The sequence below is a fragment of the Callorhinus ursinus genome, unplaced genomic scaffold (assembly GCF_003265705.2).
Source record: "Callorhinus ursinus isolate GAN/ISIS: 27379988/994484 unplaced genomic scaffold, GSC_fseal_2.0 scaffold17, whole genome shotgun sequence".
NCBI classification, from domain to species: domain Eukaryota; kingdom Metazoa; phylum Chordata; class Mammalia; order Carnivora; family Otariidae; genus Callorhinus; species Callorhinus ursinus.
Window position 1 is genome coordinate 39,713,549 of NW_027397079.1, and position 26,804 is coordinate 39,740,352.

At 36.2% G+C, this 26,804-nt stretch overlaps 1 protein-coding gene across 5 annotated transcripts in view; it reads left to right on the plus strand.

Annotated features, from left to right (window-relative positions):
• HOOK3 (hook microtubule tethering protein 3) overlaps nucleotides 1-26,804 on the plus strand; it is a 104,279-nt gene that overhangs the window by 52,421 nt on the left and 25,054 nt on the right. For 4 of the 5 annotated variants that reach the window (XM_073902581.1, XM_073902578.1, XM_025886216.2 and 1 more), the window contains 6 exons: nucleotides 1,934-2,074; nucleotides 3,652-3,853; nucleotides 8,036-8,146; nucleotides 8,833-8,920; nucleotides 15,332-15,401; nucleotides 17,751-17,891. In XM_073902581.1, coding sequence (XP_073758682.1) covers nucleotides 1,934-2,074; nucleotides 3,652-3,853; nucleotides 8,036-8,146; nucleotides 8,833-8,920; nucleotides 15,332-15,401; nucleotides 17,751-17,891 — 753 coding nt within the window. The remainder of the gene's footprint in view (nucleotides 1-1,933; nucleotides 2,075-3,651; nucleotides 3,854-8,035; nucleotides 8,147-8,832; nucleotides 8,921-15,331; nucleotides 15,402-17,750; nucleotides 17,892-26,804) is intronic. The other variant, XM_073902580.1, reaches the window with a different exon arrangement.

Consider the following 26,804-nt stretch of genomic DNA (forward strand, 5'->3'; position numbering starts at 1 on the left):
ATTGAGTTAACAAATGTAAAGTACTGAGAATATTGCCTGGCATATACAATTTAGTTATTTTCTAGAAAATGAAAGAAATGACATAAAAATTTTGGAATGACAAAAAACAAATGATCATTATTTATAAATAATAGGCTTGTCCACCTAGAAAATGTTAAGTGAATCAACTGAAAAGTTCTCAGAACCAGTAAACACTTAATGGGGAGAGGGTAACTGTAAGGCGTTTGCATAGGTCATAAGATTTTCTATCAATAACTAGTTAATATCATCAGGAAAAACTTGGCATTTGTAAATAAGTATCCAAGAATAAAAAAATTTAAAAGAAGTATGAGGGACTTAGGAAAACTCTGTTATACATAAAAATTATTTCAATATGTGGAGAGAACACGTTTACATGTTTTGTTTACATTTTTTTTAAGATTTTATTTATTTATTTGAGAGAGAGAGAATGAGAAAGAGAGAGAGAGCACATGAGAGTGGGGAGGGTCAGAGGGAGAAGCAGACTCCCTGCTGAGCAGGGAGCCCGATGCGGGACCCGATCCTGGGACTCCAGGATCATGACCTGAGCCGAAGGAAGTCGCTTAACCAACTGAGCCACCCAGGCGCCCCTGTTTACATGTTTTTAATGGAAGATTGTAAGAATGCCATTTTCTGAAATTATATAATTTGAACTTGATTCCAATTTAAATTTTATTTTCAGCTAGAAGTATTGAGGAGCAAGAGATTCCCAGATCATTTACACACAAAGTATAATAAGGGAGTACTGGCTGTGTCCAATGTTGAAATGTTATATTTCTGTACTAATTTTAAAAATTTGGTACTGGTGCAGCAAAATACAAACTAGTAACACAAGCAAAGATCCAGAAAGCAACCCAAGTGTATTTAAAAAAATGTGTAATATAATAAAGGTGGCAATTTTTAATCAATAGGTAAAGGTTAAATTGTTAAATGGTTTGGGGGTAGTGGGTAGATATTTTGGCAGGAAAAGTTAGATTCCTACATTATATCATATACTAAAATGAATTCCAGGGGAAATTGAGAATTTCAGTGTTAAAAATGAAACCATATAAATACTAACAATATAAGATAAAAGAGAAAAATTTCTAATCATATACTAAAAATGGAAACCATAAAGTATAAAATTCAACAGTAGAATTACATAAAAATTAAGAATTTCTGTTAATATTCAATATTTAAATAAAATTAAAAGTAAATAATATTTGTAATGTGAGAGACAGTCTTGTAAATCAAAAGGAAGGATTTATGTTATGCAAAACAAAATAAGAAGTAGGAATGGTATTATCTATATTTGGAGGGGAAGGATCTACGAATAGCAACCACACTGGAGGATACACTCAAAAATGTTAACAGTATGATCTATTTAGATCAATACATGATTTTTATCTTCTTTGCTTTTCTCTATTTTGTAAATTTTCTTTTTTTTTTTTTTTAAAGATTTTGTTTATTTATTTGACAGAGAAACAGCGAGAGAGGGAACACAAGCAGGGGGAGTGGGAGAGGGAGAAGCAGGCTTCCCGCTGAGCGGGGAGCCCGATGCGGGGCTCGATCCCAGGACCCTGAGATCATGACCTGAGCTGAAGGCAGTCGCTTAACCAACTGAGCCACCCAGGCTTTCAACAAGGAACATATGTTAATTTCATAGTCAGAAATAAAACTTTAAATGAATTATATGTGCTGTATTTTGAAAAATCTTTCTTGACATCTAATTTTCTGAATAGAGGAGTAATTAGTTAAGTTTCTGCAAGCCTTGGACCAGTGGAATCCGTTTTCTGGACAGTTAAAACTTGGAGGTAGAGCTTATGGTCACAGAAGATTCAAGAGTTTATTCTCATGTTTTTTTACTTCCTTTTATTGTTCAAAGGAGAATTGTTAATAAATAGAACTTTCCTGGTCTATTTTGTTTTGGTTACAGACTAGAAGCAGCCAAAGATGATTATCGTATACGCTGTGAAGAGTTAGAAAAGGAAATCTCTGAACTTCGGCAACAGAATGATGAACTAACCACTTTGGCAGATGAAGCTCAGTCTCTAAAAGATGAAATAGATGTTCTTAGGTAAACAATCTTCCCATCTTGTTAGACTCTCAGGCCTGTCATCACCCAGAACAGCTCTACCAATGATGTTAACAAACTCTAGGATCTCTGAACATAGCATGGTGTTTAAGAGGACTTAGACCTTCCGGACTACTTGAGTTCAGATTTCAGTGCTACCATTTATTTAATCTCTGTGTAACCATTTTCTCATCTGTAAAATGGAGATGATGCACATATCTACCTCAGATTTATATGCAGAACTGAGTTTATATTTCTAAACAGTTGGGACAGTATCTGGCAAGTAAGTGCTATATAAATGTTAAATAGAAATTAACCTTCAACCACCACTTCATACTTGTATAGCTCTGGAGCTTTTCTTACTACACCTCCTTTTGTTTAATTTCAAGTCCTCTGCTCACTCAGTCTTCCTCTTCCTCGGATGCTGTCACACCCACGAGGCACCGTGTCCTTGCTGGACCATTTTATCTGCACTTTGTCTGTTCTTTCACCAAGTGCCTTCACTCCCTGCCGCCTCGTTTTCTGACCATTCCACTTGTATAGCCTATCCTCTGTTGGATCATTCCAGCCATTTTTACTTTTGCTCTTTGAGTACTAAGAAGGAGTAGAGAAAATCATATAGTGATATAGTTTTGTCCTGCTACAAATTCATGATCTTTACTCTTCGTTGGGTTGGTTCTTACCTGTGCTCACTATTCTGCTGCTCATCATAGATAGTTCTGTCTCCCATTCCTCCCATAGCTAGTACATATTTCCATAACTTCTCACCTGGATGCCCACCCCCCATACCTCTCCGTGCCTTAGTCTCAGTAGATGACATTGTCTCCTACTGCATCAAAGAAAGGGGCCATGAACTATGGGACTCTCCATGTCCTATACTTCCTGCACCTCCTAACTGCCCTGCATTGCCACCTGTCTTTTTTCATTTTTGCTTTTAGAATGTAGACTTGTTATTCTTTCTCATGTCCAGTACTGATTCCTTTTTCAGTGCTCTGAGTCTCAACACTTCTTGCTTACACAAGGACCATGTTACATCAGTCATCATTTCTCTTCCCATTTGGATCTCCCACCTTAGCATATGTTTGTATGTTTAGGTCTCTTTCCTCTTAGAAAAAAAGACTTATTCCTCTCTCCTTCCCTCCAGAACAAATTTTATATTACAACAAGGTGAAATTTACATGGTCTCCTTAACTCCCTAAAATTTGCCACCTTCTGCCACCATTTGCCACTCCTGGAAAATAGCTGTTCCTGTGGTCATTAATAACATTCTAATTGCCAGATCATTTGGACCCTGCTCAATGTATTTTGCTTTTGAGCTACATGCGACTCTGCTGGTTACCCCTCCCCCCCACCACCACCACTTGCTTTCCTTAAATTATATAACATTCTTCATTACACATTTTGCTGTAATTTTGGTCATATTTTTTAGCCTGAACAAAACATTAATCTGGACTCAGCTTTGGTCTTATAATTTCATTAGAATGTGTTCTTTTCTGACAGTCCCTCTTGGGTTAGCACTTTTAAAACCGCTTTACAACTCTGGATGTGTTTCTGATTTCTGATTTCCCATCTCATTCTAGACATTCTTCTGATAAAGTGTCTAAACTAGAAGGCCAAGTGGAATCATATAAAAAGAAGCTAGAAGATCTTGGTGATTTGAGGCGTCAGGTTAAACTCTTAGAAGAAAAGAATACTATGTATATGCAGAACACTGTCAGTCTAGAGGAAGAGTTAAGAAAAGCCAATGCAGCTCGAAGTCAACTTGAGACATATAAGAGACAGGTAAAAAGAATAGTAACAAAGTTTCTTGGTGATGTTTTCAAGCAAGTTCTCCATTACAACATTGTGGCTCACCAAAAATCCACTTACTTTGTTTTCACAGTATTGTTTTTTACCTATGAAACTTAGGGTTTTTTATTGTTTTTTTTAACTCAGTTTTTGATTTTAATTTTAATTCCAGTATAGTTAACATTGAAACTTAATTCTTATCCAGAGGTTATTGACTAGTGTCTGTAGCAGATCCTTCTATTTTTTATTTTTAAGTTATTATATAATACAAAATACACAGAAGTAAAAGAATAATACAAGTATCTATGCTTAAAGAATAAAACCGACTCTTCCCCTCCCCGTTATAGTTATCACTGTGCTGTTTTGTAGTTTTCATTATCATGCAACTCTTTATTCATTTGGTGCATATATATTAGTTCATATATATATAATGTATAACGTTTTTGACATGGTTCAGAACTATATAAATGATATAGTAAAAGGACTCTTCTGTGATTTACTTTGCTCAGTATATTTGGGAAATTTGTTTATGTTGATAGGTATAGCTTTATTCATTTGTACCACTGTATGGTATCCTGTTGAGTCACTATACCACAATTTACCCATTTTCCTGTCAAAGGACATACAGGATGTTTTAACTTTTTTTTTTTTAATTATAAATGCCACTACGCATATTATTGAACATGTCCTCTTCGTGTGTGTGAAAGTTTTTCAGCTATAAGGAGTTTCTTCCTTAGGGTGTCTTCATTTAATTAAATATTGCTAAATTGTTCTTCAAAGTGATTGTATTACTAAATAGCAGTTTTTATGAATTCCTGTTGTTGCACATCACCAACACATAGTATTGTCATACTTGAAATTTTGCCAATTGGATGAATATGAAATAGTGTCTCCTCATGATTATATTTTGCATTACCCTAATTACAAATATATTTACTGATCACGTTCTTTTGTGAATGGCCCATTTTAAATCTTTTATTCATTTTTAAAATTGTATTATTTTTCTTACTGATTTCTTAAAGTTCTTTATATGTTCTTGCTATTAATCTTTTGTCAATTACACTTGCAGCATTTATTTTCTGCCAATCTGTAACCTGTCTCTACTTTTTTTGAGGTTAATTTTAAGATAATGAACTTTAAATATCTTTTTATGATTTGTGCCTTTTATGTCTTAGATCATTTCCTACACAAGGGTGTAAGCCAATCTCTATTTTCTTAACAAAGATTTAAAGTTTGTTTTGCACAATTAGGTCTCTTATCCATATGGAATGAGTTTTTGTGTAGGCTGCTAGGTTAAGGATCCATTTGATACTTTATTGTCTATGTAGGCAACCATTCAACCTAGTGGCGTTTATTTAATAGTCTCTTCCACAAGGACCTGCAATTTCTGTTTTACCACATACCTAAAGTTTCCATCTTAATTGTAAGTTTGTTTCTTGGCACACTCTTCTGTTTCATTGGTTTATTTGTCTACTCTTACACCAGTACCCCACTTATTATCTATAGATTTTTAGTCATTTCATATTTGATAGCACAGATAACACACACCTTGTTCTTTTTCAAAACTATTAGACCTTTTCCTTTGCTTTATACCCAAAACCTTTGGGATTAGAATTACATTGGCGCTGTTGATTAACCTGAAGAGAACTGACATCTTTATGACAATGAATGGTCCTGTTGGTGAATACAGCTTTCCATTTACTTAGGTCTTCAGTGTCTTTCAGTGAAGTTTTATAATTTTCTTCTAGATGTCATGTACATGTTTTGTTATATTTACTCTTAGGTACCTTATTCGGATTTTTGGATTTTGTAACTGCAATTAGCAAAAGAAAGGATACCATTTTCAGTTTGTTGCTCATTTAAATGATTGAAATTGATTTTTATGTTCATTTTACAACCATGCCAGATTCTCATATTACTTCTAATAATGTCTGTAGGGTCTCTCATCAGAAGTCATATACAAATAAAAGCAGTTTTTTTTCTTTCTTTCTACTCCATACCCTTTTTTGCCTTCTTAATCAGCATGTTTGACCTGTAATACAACTCTGAATAGAAATAATTATAGTAGACAATCATTTCTTGTCGATTTTGTACAGAATGCTTTAAAAGTTTTACCAGTATATTATTAGCACATTTTACTCAGGTTGTCTGTCTTTAGATGCTGAATTTAATCAACTCCTTTTCCTACACCATGGAGAGATTCCTGTACTGCTCCTCCTTTCTGTTAACATGATGAATTATATTAACAGATTGTTGATGCTTAAACCATCCTTGCATTCCTGAGTTAAACCTCATAGAGTCACTGAAGATTTGTTGTTTTCACATTGTTAGATTTGCTTTGTTCATTTTACTTGGAATCTTTTTCCTCTCTGATTCAGTTGAAGTTCTCTATCTCATACTTTCCTGATCTGATTTTGGCATCAAAACTATATGCTAGCTTCAAATCAGTTGAAGAAGTTTTAATAGAACAGCTCTGTACACCATGAATGACTGGCAAGTTTTTTTGCTGGATACATTTCTTCCCAACATTTTATTATATTTTCATACACAATAAAGTTGAAAGAATTAGTGAACTTAAATGTGGTCTGAAAATTACCCAAAATAAAAGTACCTCAGAGAAACCATATGTGAAATTTAAAAATATTAAATTAAAATGAGATGATTTGAGTTTCAGAAGAGAGAACAGCAAGAATTACAGAAAGACATTATTTGAAGAAAAGAATGACTGAATAGGGGCACCTGGATGATTCAGTAGGTTAGGTGTCTACCTTTAGCTCTGGTCATGACCCCAGGGTCCTGGGATCAAGTCCCACATCTGGCTCCCTGCTCATCGGGGATCCTGCTTCTCCCTCTGCCTCCTTGTGCTCTGTGTGTCAAATACATAAAATCTTAAAAAAAAAAATGCCTGAACAATTTTAGAACTAATGAAGGACATCAGAGATAGTATTAACAATGAATTACAAAATAAATAAGGAATCTACAACTAGAAATATTGCAGTACAATTCTGTAATACATGAATTCTACCTATTTTGATCTGTGGCTTACTATACTTTGTTTTTCAATGATAGTATTTTTCTTTCCACAAGTTCTCTTTGAGTATTCTTTCAAACCTGCCTGATCATCTTCCTTTCATATTTTAGATTTCTGTCTTTATTTTCTTTATGTATTTCATAATTTAGATTTCTGTCTTTATTTTCTTTATGCATTAAACCTCACATTTTATAACTGATAATTCCAATCAAATCTTTATAGGTCTTATTCTACTATTTTGTTGTTGTTGGTACTGTTAATGTTTTTCTAACTGGTGTTCATAGTAGCTTCTTTATGGCCTTTGCTCTTTGATTTGGCTCATCTTTCTCTTCGGGAATACTTGGGGGTTTGGGTTGGTACTGTGTTCCTCCAGACAACATATGTTTTGTTTAGGCCAGATATTTCACAGCACTACCAACCAAGACTAAATTAATTGCTTGAGTTAGGATTTGCCAGATAAGGCATGTGGTAAAAAATGGAAACAAACCTACATATTAGCAGGCCATATTTAGAATCGAAATTTCAAGTTACACTTCATTAAACCCAGAGTACTCACTGTAAGACAGGCAATCTTCCTTACTGCTTTTTCCAGCTAATGGATTTTTTCCTAACCTGTTTACTGACTCAGCACCTTTTAAAGCCCAAGGTGGTTTAACAACCATATCTTCCTTTAAATTCAAAGCTCTAGGTTCCTGGTATTAACAGTTGGTGGATGCCTCATGGTACCCCATAGCTTCCATACAAACTTCTCACTGCAGTTTTCGCCCCTGAAGGTTTCCCTTATTTCTTGTAAGCTTAGCTGTGCAATTGGACTTTTTCCCCTCTTGTTTCTTTGGCTTTGTGCTGAAAGAGTTTTAGACTCCTTTGTTACCTGTATAACAGGAAATGGAAGCCTGTCCTGTAGGTTCTTTTGTAATTTTGTACATTGCTATTCTGGATGATCTGGTTTTAGAACCCATGATGTCTGGGTAGATGTTTGTTACTTGTTCTCTCTGTTGGGGTAGGCTGCTATAGCCTACACTTTTTTTTTTTTTTTTTTTTTAGTATTTTGGGGGGAGGGAGTTTTCATAGCTTTGCAGAAGAAAATAGTGAAAATTTTTAATGTTTCAAAAATTATACAAATTAATGGTACCTTTCTGAATCAGGTAGTAGAACTACAAAATAGATTATCTGAAGAATCGAAGAAAGCAGATAAATTAGATTTTGAATATAAGCGGCTAAAAGAAAAAGTTGACAGTCTTCAAAAAGAAAAGGATGTGAGTATAATAAGGCATTTTGGTTTTGAGCACTGCTAAAATTAAGATAATGATATTTAATTCCTTCTATTTATAAATTTTTTAATTAGAGACCCTGTTTTTTAAATTAGAGAAGATTTACATTTGTATTTCAGAAATAAATCTAAAAGATTAAAAGAATAATTTTATTTCCACTAATTTCTTTTGTATATCTTTATCTTTTCTTTCACTGTTGCTTCTTATACATTGTTTTGCTCATTACTTTCTATAAATTTGTGTAGTTTTTTTGTTTTCTTTAGAATTAATACAGAGGACACAATTCTTTTTGTTGTTCAGCATATTTTGAATCTTTTAAAAATGTTTTTACTTTGTAATGCTTTACGAATATTTAGTCTTTGCTGTTTGATTTTTTTTATGTCTAATGAGAGGAATCTTATTTGTATAATGTACTTATGTTAAGGACAGAGTAGACACTTTTGTTTCTTATGTTTAACTGTGAGTAACATTGCCTTGCACATATTAGATGTTGAATGGGATAAAGTTTGTTGTAATATTTTCCTTTTATTATGATCTTTCTGTGGAAGATCAAAAGGTGAAACATGCCCATTTTCCCTGCTGTTCATCATTCTCTTAGTAAGGCAAAGACCACTGATGAATAAATTCATAAAACTTGAAGCTAACTTTTTTTCTTTTTAATGTCCCTCCAGAGGTTAAGAACAGAAAGGGATTCTCTGAAGGAAACCATTGAAGAGCTTCGTTGTGTACAGGCTCAAGAAGGACAGCTCACAACTCAAGGTAAAAACATTTCAGTAACCAAGATTATTTATTTCTTATGATAACAGTAGGAATTTTAGCTTCAGGGGCACCTGGGTAGCTCAGTCAGTTGAGTGGCCAACTCTTGATTTTGGCTCAGGTCATGATCTCAGGGTCCTGGAATCAAGCCCCGTGTTGGGCTCCATGTTCAGCAGGGAGTCTGCTTGCAGATTCTCTGCCCCTTCCCCCCACTTGCACACTCTTTCTCTAAAATAAATACATAAATTTTTTTATAATTTTAGATTCATTTAAAAGTGCTTGCAACAATGGATGCAAATGAAAAATTAGTGAACAGGCCGTGAAGTTGATATAAATTCTAAACTGTTAGCCAGATTTTATGGTAAATAGGCTATAATAATGAGACCAGATTTACTTGCCTATTTTGTATTTTAATTTTATTTAAATATTTGAACTTTATCAGGTCAAAAGCATAAACATTTGTTAAATCATTTGTGTTAATAATAAACCTGGGAAGTTTTATTCTGGAAAGTTTCTTATGACCTCTTTAAAAATCAAACTTTCTAAGTCAGTGATTTTTTTTTTTTTTTTTTCCACCTGAGATGTGGGGTGGATATCAATCCATTACAGGACTTCTGTCCAAAGTAGAACTTTGCTGTTCTCACAGGAAAGGAGCAGCACTTAGCTCAGGGTTAGTCCCTCTCACTTTTGTCATCATGCTGGCAGATGTGGAGCCCAAACGGTGACTTGTACAGCTTCACAGTTGTTCGCTCCCCTCTAGTAAGAAGCCCTTGGCTTTTCAGTTACTCGAAACTGGAATTCTTCCTTTCCTCTGACTATACCCTCCTTTTTCTCCTCATTCCTTCTACGTATTACATTTCACCTTTAACCCCCTCTCTGTTATGTCTGTTGATAAGCTGGACAGCTCTCTTCTGGCCTTGTTGTCTAGCTTACATGGCCTGTCTAGCAGCCATTTTAACTACGTTTTCATCACCACCATCTTTCCTTATGCTGAAAGCTTGTCAAACCCTAATTCAGATAGCCTAAAGTTTTTTTCTCTATTCCAAATTAACCAGGACCAGCTAAAGACAATTATTTCTCTTTTTCCTTTTTTTTATTAAGATATAATTGACATATAACATTGTTAGTTTCAGGTGTACAACCTAATGATTTGATATTTGTATATATTGTGAAATGATCACCACACTAAGTCTAATTAACATCCATCAACATACACAGTTACAAAATTTGTTTCTCTTGTGATGAGAACTTTTAAGATCTACTCTCAGCAACTTTCAGGTATGCAGTACAGTATTATGAACTATAGTCACCATGCTGCACGATATAGCCTTGTGACTATTTATATTGTATCTGGAATTTTATGCTTTTTGAACCCCTTCACCCATTTTGCCCACCCTCCACATCCCACCTCTGGCAACCACCAGTCAGTTCTCTGTCTGTGAGCTTGGTTTTTTTGTGTTGTTTTTTGTTTTGTTTTCTTTAGATTCCACATAGAATTGAGATCACACAGTATTTGTCTTTCTATATCTGAGTTATTTCACTTAGCATAATGCTCTCAAGGTGCATAATATCACAAATGGCAAGATTTCATTCTTTTTATGGCTGAATAATATCTATATACACACACACACACACACACCCCACAATTTGTTTATCCATTTATCAATTGATGGAAATGTAGATTGTTTCCATGTCTTAACTGTTGTAAATAGTGAGGGCACAGATACCTCCTCAAGTTAGTATTTTCATTCCTATGGATAAATTCCCAGAAGAGGAATTGCTGGATCATACGGTATTTCTATTTTTAATTCTTTAAGGATCCTCCATACTGTTTCCCACAGTAGCTACACCAAATTACATTCTCTCCAACAGTGCACCAGGGTTCCCTTTTCTCCACAGCCTCACAACTTGTTATCTCTTGTTCTTTGGATAATAGCTATTCGAACAGGTGTGAGGTGACCTATCATTGTGGTTTTGATATGCATCCCCCTGATAGTGATGCTGAGCATCTTTTCATGTGTCTTTTGGCCATCTGTTGTCTTCTTTGTAGAAAATGCCTATTCAGGTCCTCTGCCCATTTCTTAATTGTTGTTTTTGCAGTTGAGTTGTATGAGTTGTTTTTTATATTAACCCCTTATCAGATACATGGTTTGCAAATATTTTCTTCCATTTAGAATATTGCCTTTTCATCTTGTTCATAGTTTTCTTTGCTGTGCAGAGGCTTTTTAGTTTATAGTAGTCAGTAATAGATTTTTACTTTTGAGAAAATTATATGTTTACACACACACACACACACACACACACACACAACTATTTCTGAATGTAATTGGACCCTTATTGCTGGTTGGTAATCCTTTCATGTATCTCTGATCAACTGTATGAGTTTTTCCAAAATTTAGGAATCAGCCTAAGCCTTAATTCTTTAACTCTGAGCTCCTATATCCTCAAGAGAGGCCATCTTATGTAAACTTACACATTTATTGCTTTGCTACCTATAAACCCATATGTTTTAACCTTATTTACATATATGTTGTTGACCTAGCAGTTTTGCTCTAAAAATTTATCCTAATGAATTAAGCATCATTTATAATAGTGAAATTTAGCAACAATCTAAAAGCAGTCTCATTCAACTATATCCTGTAGAGCCATTAAAAAGAATGAAGTATATTTTATATGCCTGACATGGAGAGTTGTGTATATCATTATATTTAAAAAGTTGTTGACATTGTGATAAACACTGTTAGCAAGCTAAGACTAGAAGGAAGCTTCCTCAAGCTAATAAAGGACAGCAATGAAAAACCTATAGCTAACCTCATACTTAATGATGAATATTAAATGCTTTCCCCCTAAGATCAGAAACAAGGCAAGGATGATCACTCTTTTTTTTTTTCTATTTTGTTATTTACTACAGTATAGTTAACATACAGTGTTATATTAGTTTCAAGTGTACAGTATAGTGATTCAGTAATTCTATATATCACTTAGTGCTCATCAAGATAAGTGTACTTCTTAATTCCCATTACCTATTTCATCCATCCCCCTCACCCACCTTCCCTCTGATAATTGTCTGTTTATCTATAGTTAAGTGAGAGTCTGTTTTTAGGTTTGTCTCTTCCTTTTTTTTTTTTTCCTTAGAGTGGGAGCAGGGAAGGACCAAGGGAGAGGGAGAGAGAGGATCATAGCATTATACTCTGTAGCTGCATCCATGTTGTTGCAAATGGCAAGATCTCGTTCTTTTTTATGGCCAAATACTATTCCATTTGTGTGTGTGTGTGTGTGTGTGTACACACACACACACACACACACACATACATACCACCTCTTCTTTATTCATTTACCTATCATTGGACACTTGGGTTGCTTCCATAATTTGGCTGTTGTAAATAATGCTGCAATAAACATAGGGGTGCAAATAAGGATGTTCACTCTTGCCACTTCTATTCGTCATAGTATCAGGTTTTAGGCAGTGCAGTCAGGCAAGAAAAAGAAATAAAAGGCATTCAGATTGGAAAGGAGGATGTAAAAAAATCATAGAACTAGTAAGTAAGTTCAGCAAAGTCTCAAGATACAAGATCAGTATATAAATACCAGCGATATTTCTGTGTACTACTAGTAAATAATCTGAAAATGAAATTACAATAGTATCCTAAGGAATAAAATGCTCAGGAATAGGTTTAACAAAGAAGTGTAAGCTTGAACACTAAAAACTATAAATCATTGCCAAGATAAAGATCTAGATATATGGGGACTCATGGGTGGCTCAGTCAGTTAAGTGCCTACCTTCAACTCAGGTCATGATCTCCAGGGTCCTAGGATCAAGTCCCACATCAGGCTCCCTGCTCAGCGGGGAACCTGCTTCTCCCTCTGCGTGCCACTCCCTCTGCTTGTGCTCTCTCTCCCTCTCTCTGACAAATAAATAAAATTAAAAAAAAAAATCTAGATATATGGAGAGACAGTCCATGTTCAGGTATCAGAAAATTCACTCTAGTTAAGATTGCAGTTCTCTTTATTGATTTAAAGATTTGATGCAATTCCAGTCAGATTCTAAGCAGACTTCTTTGGTATAAATTGACACGCTGATCCAACAATTTATATGAAAATACAAAGGAGCTAGTATAACAAAAAAAAAAAATCATGGAATGGAAAAGGTTGGAGAGCTCACTACCTTCTGATTTCAAAACTTACTATAAAACTATAATTGAAAAGCATGAAATTGACATAAAGATAGAGATCAATAGAGTGTACCACATTACTAGAATGAAGGAAAAAAACCATCTGATCATTTCAATTGATGCAGAAAAGGCATTTGACAAAATCTAACACCCTTTCATCATAAAACACACACACATACAAAACACCTCAATAAATCAAGAAGAGAACCAGAAAGGATATTTCTGTAACATGATAAAGGCCATATATGACAAACCCACAGTGTACATCATACTCAGTGATGAAAGATTGAAAGCTTTTCCTCTAAGATCAGAAGCAAGACAATACCAACTGCCACCACTTCTACACTTCTATTCAGCATAGCACAGATGTTCTAGCCAGAGCAATTAGACCAAAATTTTTTTAAAATCTAAATTGGAAAGGAAGAACTAAAACTATTGCTGCAGATGACATCACCAAAATCAAAAAACACCTCTTAGAACTAATAAAATGAATTCAGCAAAGTTGCAGGATGCAATTCAGTTATATTAGCTGCAAAAATAAATTATATATGTGTATGCTAATAATGAAGAGTACAAAAAGGAAATTAAGAAAATTTTATTTACAATAGGATCAAAAAGAATAAAATATTTAGGAATAAATTTAACCAAGGAGGCAAAGACTTGCACCCTAAAAACTACAGAAGTATTGAGATAACAATACTATCAAAAGCAATCTACAGATTCAGTACAACCCTTATTAAAATATTATGGCATTTTTTGCAGAAACAGAAAAACCCATCCTAAAATTCATATGGAATGTCAGTGAACCCTGAATAGCCAGAACAGTCTTGAAAAAAGTTGGAGAATTCACCCTAATTATTTCAAAACTTAATAAAAAGGTAGCAATCAAAGCAGTGGGTATAGGCATAAGGACAGACATACAGACTAATGAAATAGAATAAAGAGCCCAGAAATTAACCCTCCTATATATATGATCAGTGGATTTTCAACAATGGTGTCAAGACCAGTGGGCGAACTGAAAGTCTTTTCAACATACTCTGCTGAAAAAACTGGATATCCACATCCAAAAGCATGAAGTTGTACCCCTATAACATATTAAAAAAATGAAATCAAAATGGATAAAAGACCTAAATATAAGAGTTAAACCTATAAAAACATTAGATGAAAACGGGGAAATTGTCATGACTTTGGATCTGATTTCTTGGAATTGATACCAAAAGCATAGGCAATAAATGAAAAAATTAGACTTCATCAAAATTAAAAACTTTTTTGCATCAAAGAACAGTATTGATAGTGAAAAGGCAACCCATAAAATGGGGAGAAAATATTTGTAAATCATATATTCGGTAAGTGATTGATATCCAGAATATATAAAGAACTTATACAACTCAACAACAGCAAAAAACAACTAAGTTCACAAGTGGGTAAAGGACTTGAATAGATATTTCTCTAAAGAAGATATACAAATGGCAAAACACATGGAAAGATGTTCAGTATCAATGTCATTAGAGAAATGCAGATCAAAACCACAATGAGATGGTTCACATCCATTTTGAATGGATTATTACCAGAAAAAGAGAAAGGAAAATAAGTCTTGGGAGGCATGTGGAGAAATTGGTACCCTCATGCATTGCTGGTAGGAATGTAAAATGGGGAGCCACTGGTGGAAGAGTTCGGGGGTTCTTCAAAAAGTTAAAAATAAAATCACCACACGATCCAGCAATTTCATTCCAAAGTAAATATCCAAAAGCATTCAAAGCAAGGACTCAAGCAGAAACTGGTTTACCAATGTTCGTAGCAGCATTATTCACAGTAGCCAAAAGATGAAAACAGCCTAAATGTTCCTCAGCAAATGAATGAGTCAAGAAAATGTACATATATATATTTGTATACATATACATATCCAATGGAATATTATTTGGCTGTGAAAAAGAATGAAGTTCTGATAAGTTCTGCAACATGTTTGAGTTTTCAAAACATTATGCTAAATGAAGGAATCCAGACACAAGGTAGGTAGTGGTGATGGTTCCACAGCATAGTGAATGGAGTTACTGCCATTCAGTTATTCACTGTACAATTGTTAAAATGATGATAGTATAAGGCAACTGTGACATGGTCTTTTACTTGACTAAAATGAAGACTTTAAATGTTAAAATTAATGCTTAAAGTAGGGTTTCATGTAGAAACTAAAAGAAATCAATGTACTCTCTTAAATCTTGCATCCGTATTTGTATATTTCTAGGATTAATGCCTCTGGGAAGTCAAGAATCTTCAGATAGTCTGGCAGCAGAGATTGTTACCCCTGAAATCAGGTAAGGAGATCGTGAAATTCAGTCATACTACACAGTATTCCTGGAGGAAACTTAGTCCTCTGCAATATAAAGAGGATCAGTTTCTTATTCCTTATTACCGACACTTTCAACATGAACTCAGTATTTAATGTCCATGTTTGCAGCACGTTAGAAGCTTTCTTCAGCTGGTCCAAGAGACTTGATTTTCCCACTTCAGTAGGACAATATTTCACACATTCACGACAAACTAATATATTCGTGATTGGGTATCCTTACCAGACATTTAGCAGTGAAACCACTTGGCTTAAAGACAAAGATTACGCCTAGCCAACAGCCTGCAAAATTAGTCACTAAGATTTATTGGTTAACTATATGAAATGATCTTGGAAAGATGTAGTAGACAGAAATATCTCCCCACCTCTACTACTCTTCCCTCAATGTTACCTTACTTTCTTATTTAGTCATAGTGTTTCTAAAATTCCATTTATTTCACTCTATACCTGGCTTGATAAGTAGGAATGAAAAATTAGGGGAGAGGCACCAAGTGTCCAGCAGAAGGAGAATGATTAATCCTGAATATTGCTTTTACCTTCTTTGGGACTATTTGCCCCCTCCCCTTTTTTTTTTAAAGATTTTATTTGAGAGAGAGAGAATGGGAGAGAGAGCACATAAGAGGGTGGAGGGTCAGAGGGAGAAGCAGACTCCCTACTGAGCAGGGAGCCCAACCTGGACTCGATCCCAGGACTCCAGGATCATGACCTGAGCCGAAGGCAGTTGCTTAACCAACTGAGCCACCCAGGCGCCCCTCTTTGCTGCCTTTTAAAATTGACACTGGTCTTGACTCTCCATAACATCTTTGAGGGGTATTAAATAAAATAATGGTTGTGTAAGAAAGTTACCATAGGCATTCAGTTACTTGTTGAATAAATGACAACAATATTAATTTATTGTTGTTGGCATTTATTTAAGGAGGACAAACAAAAGGAGTATGATGCAGCACCAACAGTGGAAGCATCTTGTATACCTTTTACTTTTCTACCATCTGATGTGGTACTTTATTATTGGACCAGTTGTGACATGGTCTTTTTTTATTTATAAATGCTTATGTGGTACTTTATTATTGGACCAGTTGTGACATGGTCTTTTTTTATTTATAAATGCTTCTAATGCAGTTGGATTTTTAATCTGAGGAAGAGAAAAATGATGAAAATTCAACAAACAAAATGGCTTCTTTGAGTATGACTCAATACAAATTTAAATATACTCTGTTTCCAGAAGAGCTATCAAGAAAATGAAATGGTTGGGGTGCCTGGGTGGCTCACTTGTTAAGCGTCTGCCTTCGGCTCAGGTCATGATCCCAGAGTCCTGGGATCGAGCCCCACATCGGGCTCCCTGCTCCGTGGAAAGCCTGCTTCTTCTCCCACTCCCCCTGCTTGTGTTCCCTCTTTCGCTGTGTCTCTCTGTCAAATAATATCTTAAAAAAATAATGACATGGTAAAAGAGATGAAATATAACATTGTATTAGTTGAAGGTGTACAACATGATGATTTCATATATGTCTGTATTATGAAATGATTACTGCAGTAAGTTAACATTCATCACCACACTTTTTTTTTTTCTTGTGGTGGTACTTTTCCTTCGAGCAATATGGCAGAATGTGAATATTGTCTACAAATATCCACAAGACTACTTTTCCAGAAATTAATCCTAAGGAAATAACCAATAAAGCTGATTGTTATTAACTTGTTAAAGCTCAAAACTGGTAACAATTGAATTCTGAATAATTGGGCATTGATTAAATAACTCATCTATACTAACATGTCGTTTAAGGTGGTCTATTATCATTAATGTATAATATTTAATGATGAGATTGTGATTAAGTGTAAATAGCAGATGCAGCTCTAATGCAGCTTCTTAGCAAGAATACAATTTATACATATTTATGGGAATGGGCGGAATGCATATCTTGAAGGCATCCTTCATTGAATATTATATTTTGACACCAAGTGATTAGCGGTTCAAGAACATAGCATTAGAGGTCATGTTTTTTGATAAGAACCAAAGAACAAATACATAAATGCATTCATAGCTTAACCATTTAAACCAAAAAGGAAATAAAATTTTGAAATATCATTCATTACAAATCATAATATTTGAAGATGCTGTTATCTTCAGATTATCCATTCTGAAAAGAAAGTACTAAAGACCTGAAATGTATTGTCTTAGCCAGTTACAAGAGCTAAATTCTTTGCAGGTATTTTGTTTTTCCTTTCTGTTCTCTGTGTGAAATCTGTAATTATGCATAGCTGGGTTTTGATAATGATATTGTATTGATGTGCCACATAATCAGTTTTTCTTTTGCTCTTTCAGGGAGAAACTTATTCGTCTTCAGCATGAGAATAAGATGTTAAAAATTAACCAAGAGGGTTCAGACAATGAAAAAATTGCCTTATTGCAGAGTCTTCTGGATGACGCAAATCTACGTAAGAATGAACTGGAGACAGAAAATAGGTAGGAATGTAGATAGATGGCAGCATTTAGACACAGGTTTTCTCTGTTTTCCTTGATTTTGATACCCTTAAAGATTTGAATTTTATTTTGAATACTGATAATGTGTTATTCCATTTCATCATTTTTTCTTAAAGATTTCATTTATTTATTTGACAGAGACACAGCGAGAGAGGGAATACAAGCAGGGGGAGTGGGAAAGGGAGAAGCAGGCTTCCGGCTGAGCAGGGAGCCCGATGCGGGGCTCGATCCCAGGACCCTGGGATCATGACCTGAGCCGAAGGCAGACGCTTAACGACTGAGCCACCCAGGTGCCCCTCCCATTTCATTTTAAGAGGACTTTAATCCATTTTCCTACTTATGGACAGACTTGTGGAAACGTTTTGTGCCTCTACCACAGCATTTCCCTCTGTATTTCTTCAAGCAGAATGATTCAGACTCCTCCCCTTTTCCCTTTATAATTACTAATTAAAACTAGAGGAATTAAAAAGTCTGATCATCAATTCAACCTTTCACAACAATTTCAGTTCTATGCATTACCAGATTAATAAAGTTTACCCTCTTTTTATAAGCTAATACGTTGAAGGATCAGTTGATGTGAGACAAATAGGATCTATCATAACTGAATTGACAAGAACTTTTTATGAAAAAAAAAAAACCTGTTATTTCTTGTGAGCCTGAAATGTCATTCATCTTATAAACAATTCAATTATGAGAATTTAGAATCTGCAAATTAAACAAGAAAACCACTTTTCTGCATGTAAGTTTTCAGTGTATTGAATTATGCAGTCATTCAAAGTTACTTTAAAGCAGTAGCTTACTCAGAAAAGGGTTACTTTTATATTTTGTTGTGACAGTCTTTTAGTTCTTTCCCTTTTTGGAAATGTTTCTTAGATACCAAACATACTTCCTTTGCACTGTGATGTACTGTCATGTTTGAGGGATTTGACATTTTTATTAATGATTTCATAGTTTGCTTGATATTACAGATTGTTTATTATGCCTGATTGATTTGACACTTCCCAGGTGTGAGTCGATCTTGTGAGTCAACATTGTTACGACAATTTTACATGTTCTGTCCTTCTTGGCACTTTAATTTTTAAAGCTGCTGAGGAAGAATCAGCAAACAGTATAAATACCAGGGTGATTATTAGAGCAAAATTAAGCATAAGCACAAGGAGAACAGTTTTATATCAATTCTAGAGCATAAAGAATGAATACTTTTTAAAAATACCTAGAAAAGGTTTGAAATGAAAAGGGGAGAAAAGGGAATTGCAGAAAGCAGCTGGTAATCACATAGTCCCATGGTGAGAGCACCCTCTGTTCAACTCCATCATCCTTTGCCTCCAGGGTGTATTTTAACCGTCTTACAGGAAGGCCTTCTCTGTACACTAATTTTTTTCCAGTGAATCAACCACACAACTTCCTTTATAATGCTTTGCATTGTTTCTCATAGGTCTTACAGCTCTTGGTCTTCTCTCATCAGAAACAAAACAACTACTTGTCATTTGTACAGCACTCATGTTGTAGATGACAGATTACCTCCCAAGTCCCGAAGGCATTTACAGCTGTTTATAACTTAGTATCATGTTTGTTCTCTTTTTTAAATCACTTTATCTTATTTTTTCATCATGATCACTGTCCCCTTTAATCCCAGTTCCTTCTTTCCTCCATCCCCACACCCACTTCCCTTCTGATAACCACCAGTGTGTTCTTTATAGGTAAGAGTCTGTTTCTTGATTTGACTTTATTTTTTCTTTCCTTTGCTTATTTGTTTTCTTAAATTCCACATGTGAATGAAATCATATAGTATTTGTTTTTCTCTGGCTGACTTATATCACTTAACATTATACTCTCCAGCTCTCTGATGTTATTGCAAATGGCACGACTTCATTCTTATAACTAATACTCCATTATATATATACCACCTCTTCTTTATCTATTCACCTGTCAGTGGGCATTTTGCTGCCTCCATAGTTTGACTGTTGTAAATAATGCAGCAGTAAACATCGGGGTGCGTATATCCTGTTGAATTAGTGTTTTTGTATTTTGGGGTACATACCCAGTAGCGCAGTTACTGGATCATAGGGTGGCTGTTTTTTTAACTTTTTGAGGAACCTCCATGCTGTTTTCCACAGTGGCTGCACCAGTTTGCATTCCCACCAACAGTGCAGGAGTGTTCCTTTCTTTCCATAGCTTCATCAACACTTGTTTCCTGTGTCTTTGATTTTAGCCATTCTGACAGGTGTGTGGTGATATATCTCATTGTAGTTTTGATCTGCATTTCCCTAATGATGAGTGATGTTGAGGATCTTGTCATGTGATGTCTCTTGGCCATCTGGATGTCTTCTTTGGAGAAATGTCTGTTCATGGGGTGCCTGGTGGCTCAGTCGGTTAAGCATCAAACTTCCGCTTGGGTCATGATCTCAGGGTCCTGGGATTAAGCCCCACATCAGGCTTCCTGCTGAGTGGGGAGTCTGCTTCTCTCTCCCCCCGCCTTTGCCCTCCCCCACTCATGCTCACTCTCTCAAATCAATAAATAAAATCTTAAAAAAAGAAATGTCTGTTTATGTTTTCTGTCCTTTTTTTAAATTGAATTTTTTTGGTTTTTGGTTGTTGTGTATGTTTTTTCTATCTTTTGGATACTCTTTATCAGATATGTCCTTTGAAAATAGCTTCTCCCCGTCCAAGATTACCTTTTAGTTTTGTTGATCATTTGCTTTGCTTTGCAGAAACTTTTTATTTTGATATAATCCAATAGTTTGCTTTTGCTTTTGTTTCCCTGCTTCAGGAGACATATCTAGAAAAACGTTGCAATGGCTGGGGTCAGAGAGATCACTGCCTGTACTCTCTTTAAGGATTTTTATGGTTTTAGGTCTCACATTTAGGTCTTTCATCCATTTTGAGTTTATTTTTGTGTATGGTATATGTTCAGATGATCTGTCCATTGATGTAAGTGGGTGTTAAATTCCCCTACTATTATTGTATTACTATAGATTAGTTCATGTTTGTTATTAACTGTTTTATGTATTTGGGTGCTCTCATGTTGGGTGCATAAATTTTTTAAATCTTTATATTCTCTTGTTAGATTGTCCCCTTCTATAGTATCCTTCTTTGTCTCTTGTTACAGTCTTCTTGTTGTTGTTTTTTTAAAGATTTTATTTATTTGAGGGGCGCCTGGGTGGCTCGGTCAATTAAGCATCTGCCCTCAGGTCATGATCCCAGGGTCCTGGGATCAGGCTCCCTACTCAGCAGGGTGCCTGCTTCTCCCTCTCCCTGCTTGTTCTCTCTCTCTCTCTCTCAAATAAAGATTTTATTTATTTGAGAGAGCAAGAAAGCATGAGTCAGGGCGAGGGTCAGGAGGAACAGGAGAAGCAGGCTCCCCGCTGAGCAGGGAGCCCAGTGCGGGACTCAAGCCCAAACCCTGAGACCATGACCTGAGCCAAAGGCAGACACCCAAACAACTGAGCTACCCAGGCATCCCTACAGTCTTCGTTTAATTTTTTTTTTAAGATTTTTACTTATTTATTTGACAGAGAGAGAGACAGCGAGAGAGGGAACACAAGCAGGGGGAGGGGAGAGGGAGAAGCAGGCTTCCTGCTGAGCAGGGAGCCCACTGCGGGCCTTGGTTCCAGGACCCTGGGATCAAGACCTGAGCGGAAGGCGGATGCTTAACCACTGAGCCACCCAGGTGCCCCCAGTCTTCATTTTAAAGTTTACTTTGTCCATTATCAGTATTGCTACCCTGGCTTTCTTTTGACAACTATTTGCGTGATAGATGTTTCTCCATCCCCTCACTTTCAATCTGCAAGTGTCTTTAGATCTGAAATGAGACTCCTGTAGGCAGCATATAGATGGGTCTTGTTTTTCTATCTACTGTCACCCTGTGTATTTTAATTAGAGCATTTAGTCCATTTACATTCAATGTAATTATTAATAGATACATATTTTTTGCTGTTTTGTTACTTGTTTTGTGGTTGTTTCTATAGTTTTTATATGATCCTTTCTTCCCTTGCTCTATTTCCTGGTTTGTTGGCTTTCTTTCATAATATATTTGGATCCCTTTCTCTTTATTCTTTGCATATCCATTACTGGTTTTGATTTGTGGTTACCATTAGGTTTGTATATAATATCTTCTGCATATAGCAGTCTATATTAAGTTTAAACCCATTTTTTATTCCTCTACCCCATGCCATTTTTTAGGCATGTGGTATCATATTTTACATCCTTTCCTTTTATGAATCCCTTGACTGAATTTTACCAAAATATTTATTTGTACTACTTTCATGTTTTTTACTTTTCATACTCTTATGGCCTTTCCTTTCCACTCAGTGTCCCCTTTCATATTTCTTGTAGGGCCGGTTTAATGGTCATGAATTTCTTTAGTTTTTGCTTGTCTGAGAAACTATCTCTCCTTCTATTCTGAATGATAGCCTTGCGGGCTAGAGTATTCTTGGCTACAGATTTTTCCCTTTCAGCATTTGGAATACCATGCCACCCCTTCTGTCCTCCGAGGTTTCTGCTGAGAAATCTGTCAATAGCTTTATGGGGTTTCCCTCATATGTAACTGTTTTCTTTTCTCTTGCTGCTTTGAAAAAAAATTTTTTAATCCCTACTTCCTGCCATCTTATGTGTCTTGGTATGGACCTTTTTGGAGGGGGCAGGGTGCGGTCTCTGTGCCTCCTGGATGTGGATATCTGTTTCCTTCCCTAAATTGGGGAAGTTTTCAGCTATTATTTCTTCAGATAAATTTTCTGCCCCCTTATCTCTCTCTTCTGAGATCTCTGTCATGCAGATGTTATTACCTTTGATGGAATCACTGGTTCCCTGAGCCTGTTCTGAATTTGCTTAATTTTCTTTCCTCTCCTTTGCTTTGCTTGGTTACTTTCCATTGCTCTTTCAGTGAATTAATTCATTCTCTGCTTCATCTGGCCTGCTATTTATTCCATCAAGTGTATTTTTAATTTCATTAATTATGTCATCTCTGATTGTTTCCTTTTTAATGCTGTGTGAAGGATCTCACTGATGTCCTCCATTCTTTTCTCAAGTCCAGTGAGTATCTTTATGATCATTACCTTATATTCCCTGTCAGGCATATTACATATATCTTTTTTGCTTTGGCCTCTTGCTGTGGTTTGGTCCTGTTCTTGCATTTGGCACATATTTCTGTGTCTCCTCATTTTGTCTTATTTTCTGTGTCTGTTTCTGTTAGGAAAGTCAGCTACTTTTCTTGCTCTTAATGATAATAGCCTAATGAAGAAGAGGTCCTGTAGTGCAGTGTTGCCTATTCCTCAGGGCCTGGCACTTCAGGGAGGGTCTCCTACGTGTGTGCTCTGCTGTTGAGTCTTGACCTCTTTTTCCTTCATTCCAGTTGTGTATAGAGGCTCTCTTTGCCTCCTGTGGGCAGTGTTTGGTCCCCAGCAGGGGTGGGGAGTGTTTTAACAAGGTGCGCAACAGTGTGCTTATGAAATGAGATCTACTCCACAAATGAGACCAGAGGTCCCACAAAACACACAGGTTGGGAGATGTGATGTTGGCAGGGTTTGTGCCAGTCTTCTGGAGGGCGGGGGGGCGGGGTTCACTGCAGCACTCTGCCTAAAGGGAGTGTGACTAGGAAGGGTGGAACCGTGGGGCAGTGCTTAGTGCAAGGAAGTTAGGTAGGAGTGGTGGCTATGCGTTTATGCTGGGGAACAGGGAGAGGGAAATGGTACCTGCCAGTTCCTTTATTCCTGGAAGGGTCTCTCTGCATGATCCCTGTTTCTCCAGGCCACATTCGAAGATGGGCAAATCACTCCCTCTGGCCTACCCTCGGTGTTTTTCAAATTGCTGGTTCTGTGCTGTATCCACACTGCTGTTTAAGGGCTGGGGCACTGCTTCCTGTTGTAGTCAGGGCTCTACCAGAGCCAAACTCACCAGTTTTTTAAATTCCAGGCTTTAAGTGCTGCTCATTTTAAGAACTCAATAAATTTAGCCCCTCTCACTTTCAAAGTCAGATATTACAGAAATCCGTTCTCCCTGTTCAGGGCTCCCTGGTGTGAAAGTGTGTTTTCCACCCTTCTCCATGGCACAGGCTCCCTCGCCACTGTGGGCAGTCACTGTTTCACTCCCAGGCTGTGACTTTGCCCTTCCTACCTTCTTTGATGGGACCTCTTCCCTACCTTTAGTTGTGAAGTTTGTTCTGCCAGTCTTCGAGTCATTTTCTGGGTTATTTACACTCATATGAGTGTTATCTAGTTGTAACTGTGGGACATGGCAAGCTTAGGGTCCTCCTACTCTGCCATCTTCCCAGCAGACCTTTTTCTTGAATTACAGTACTGATTGATAACTTACCTTTGTAGTATGACCATCTGTAACCTAGAACAACAACAATAATAACAGCTAATGTTTATTAAGCTTTTGTTTGTTCCAAACATTGTGCTATTTGTTTTAAATATGTGGTCTTATCTTTATTAAAGTTTTACAGGTGAGGGTGCCTGGGTGGCTCAGTTGGTTAAGCGACTGCCTTCAGCTCAGGTCATGATCCTGGAGTCCCAGGATCGAGTCCCACATCGGGCTCCCTGCTCAGCAGGGAGTCTGCTGCTCCCTCTGACCCTCCTCCCTCTCATGCTCTCTGTCTCTCATTCTCTCTCTCGCAAATAAATAAAATCTTAAAAAAAAAAAAAAAAGTTTTACAGGTGAGGGAATTTGGGCTCAGACCCAGGCTACCTGAATTTAAAGCCTCTACCTAATCCATACCTTTTTTTTTTTTAATATTTTTAATTTTAAACAATCTCTACACCGAGCATGGAGCTTGAACTAAATCCGAGAGCAAGAGCCGCATGCTCCACCAACTGAGCTAGCCAAGCACCCCATCCATACCCTCTTTCTTGTCAGTTTATCTTTTGCCGTGTTTGCAAAACATTTTTTTCTGTCTTCCCCTCATGGAATGCTTTTTCTTTTAAGTGAATTACCCTAAGTTTGTTCTGAGTTTAATAAGTATTTACATGACCTTGTCTCTAACTTAACTTCTTACCAGTTCCCCTGAATCTTTTAACTTGTTTGTTCACCACCAGTATATTGTCTGTCAGAAGGAAAGGTTTGTAGTAAACCTCCAAAGTCCTTCCAATTAGTTTTCCCGGTAAGTTGGCATTTTTTAAATCTGTAATACCTGCTAACCCTCACTTAGGGAGCTTTGTCAAAATGTACATGTTCTTTTTCCCTTCCCTCAGAGTTTATTATGATCTCAAGTTCACCCCCTTTCTTTACCCCCCTGACAATTATATGTAAGTAGATTTAAGATGTTAACTAACTAGGGACACCAGAGTGGCTCAGTCAGTTAAGCATCTGCCTTCGGTTCAGGTCATGGTCCCAGGGTCCTGGGATGGAGCCCCACATCGGGCTCCCTGCTCAGAGGGAAGCCTGCTTCTCCCTCTCCCTCTGCTACTCCCCCTCCTTGTGTGCTCTCTCTCTCTCTTAAATCAATAAAAATCTTCAAAAAAAATCTTCAAAAAAAAAAAAGATGTTAACTAAATTTCTGAAGGGGCAGAAAATAGGTAGAGACAGTTCACATTTATAAAGTGCCTGTTATGTACAGATACTGTGCTGGACACTCTGTATGTTATCTTACTCTTCTAAACAACACCAGGAAGTAGGTATTATAATCCTCATTTATTTTGATTTTTTGAAGTTTGCATTTTTGGAAAAAGATGAGCTCATATATTTTTTTTCACTTATATTTGTGTAGCTTCATGCCTCTGTGTGTGTGTGTGTGTACACTTCACACTGTAACAGTTATATTGCTGTGGGTGTTGGTCTGTTCCCCCTTACTAGACATTTGAGTTGTGTTCAAATACTTGAACATCTTGATATGGATTTATTATACATTGTTAATTGCCAGCGCCTAATAGGTTATAGTATTTGTTGACTAAATAATTTCAAAATGGCTAAGATGGATAGTTGAAATACTCTAATAATTAGTTTGAAATATATTTTCATATTACTTTCTGAAAAGATTGAACAACGTTAGTGTCACTAGTAATGTATTTATATATCTCCCCATATTGAATATGGATTTTCAGATAATTCCTTCACTATTTAAAAAGCACCCAAATTTTCTATTCCTTGATTTGAAAAACATCAGTTATTATTATAGATTTGATTGAATTTTTACTGTGATTTTCACTAATTATTGAACTTAGAACATTTATGGCAAGAATTTCTTAGTAAAAAAAAAATTGTTTATTGAATTTTATGGCTGTTTGGATTTTAAGAATTCATTGCCCTGTTTCGTCCTTAATTCAAGGTAGTCTGGCTTCTACCATTTCACTAAGGTGTTTCCTACTAAAATAACCTGTCATCTCTTAAATGGCCAATCCAGTGGGAGCATGCAAGACTTTATCTTTCCTCATGTCTGTTGTATTCATTATTGTTGATCATTTTCCCCTTAAACTTTTTTTTTTAATTTCAGTTAACACACTGCTCTTATGTTTCCCCTAATTCTCTTCAGGGTGAAGTTCCTCTTTCTACCCCTCCGGTTGGTGACCTGCCATGGACCATCTTTGTTCCTCTTTTCCACTCTTCTTCACATTCTTTCTAGTTAGTGTTATTTTTGTTCATGGCTTCAGTTAACTCCAAATGGCTTTCACATCTATATTTTCAACTCGGAGTTCTCTTTGTGCTTCAGATGCAGAGATACAGCCTTTTGACAGGTATCTCTAGGCACTGCATTTTCAACAAATACAAAATAAGTTTATCTTCCCTTCTCAACCTGTTTCTCCTGTATTCTCCTCAGTAAATGTTTTTCAGTAGCTCAAACCAAAATTCTAAGTGTTATTTTTTATTCCTTGTATTCTTTTGCCCTTTAACTACATCTCAACCTTGTTACCTCCTCTTTCAGGCAGACTTGGTAATAATTGTGGTACCCTCTTCCCGGTCTTC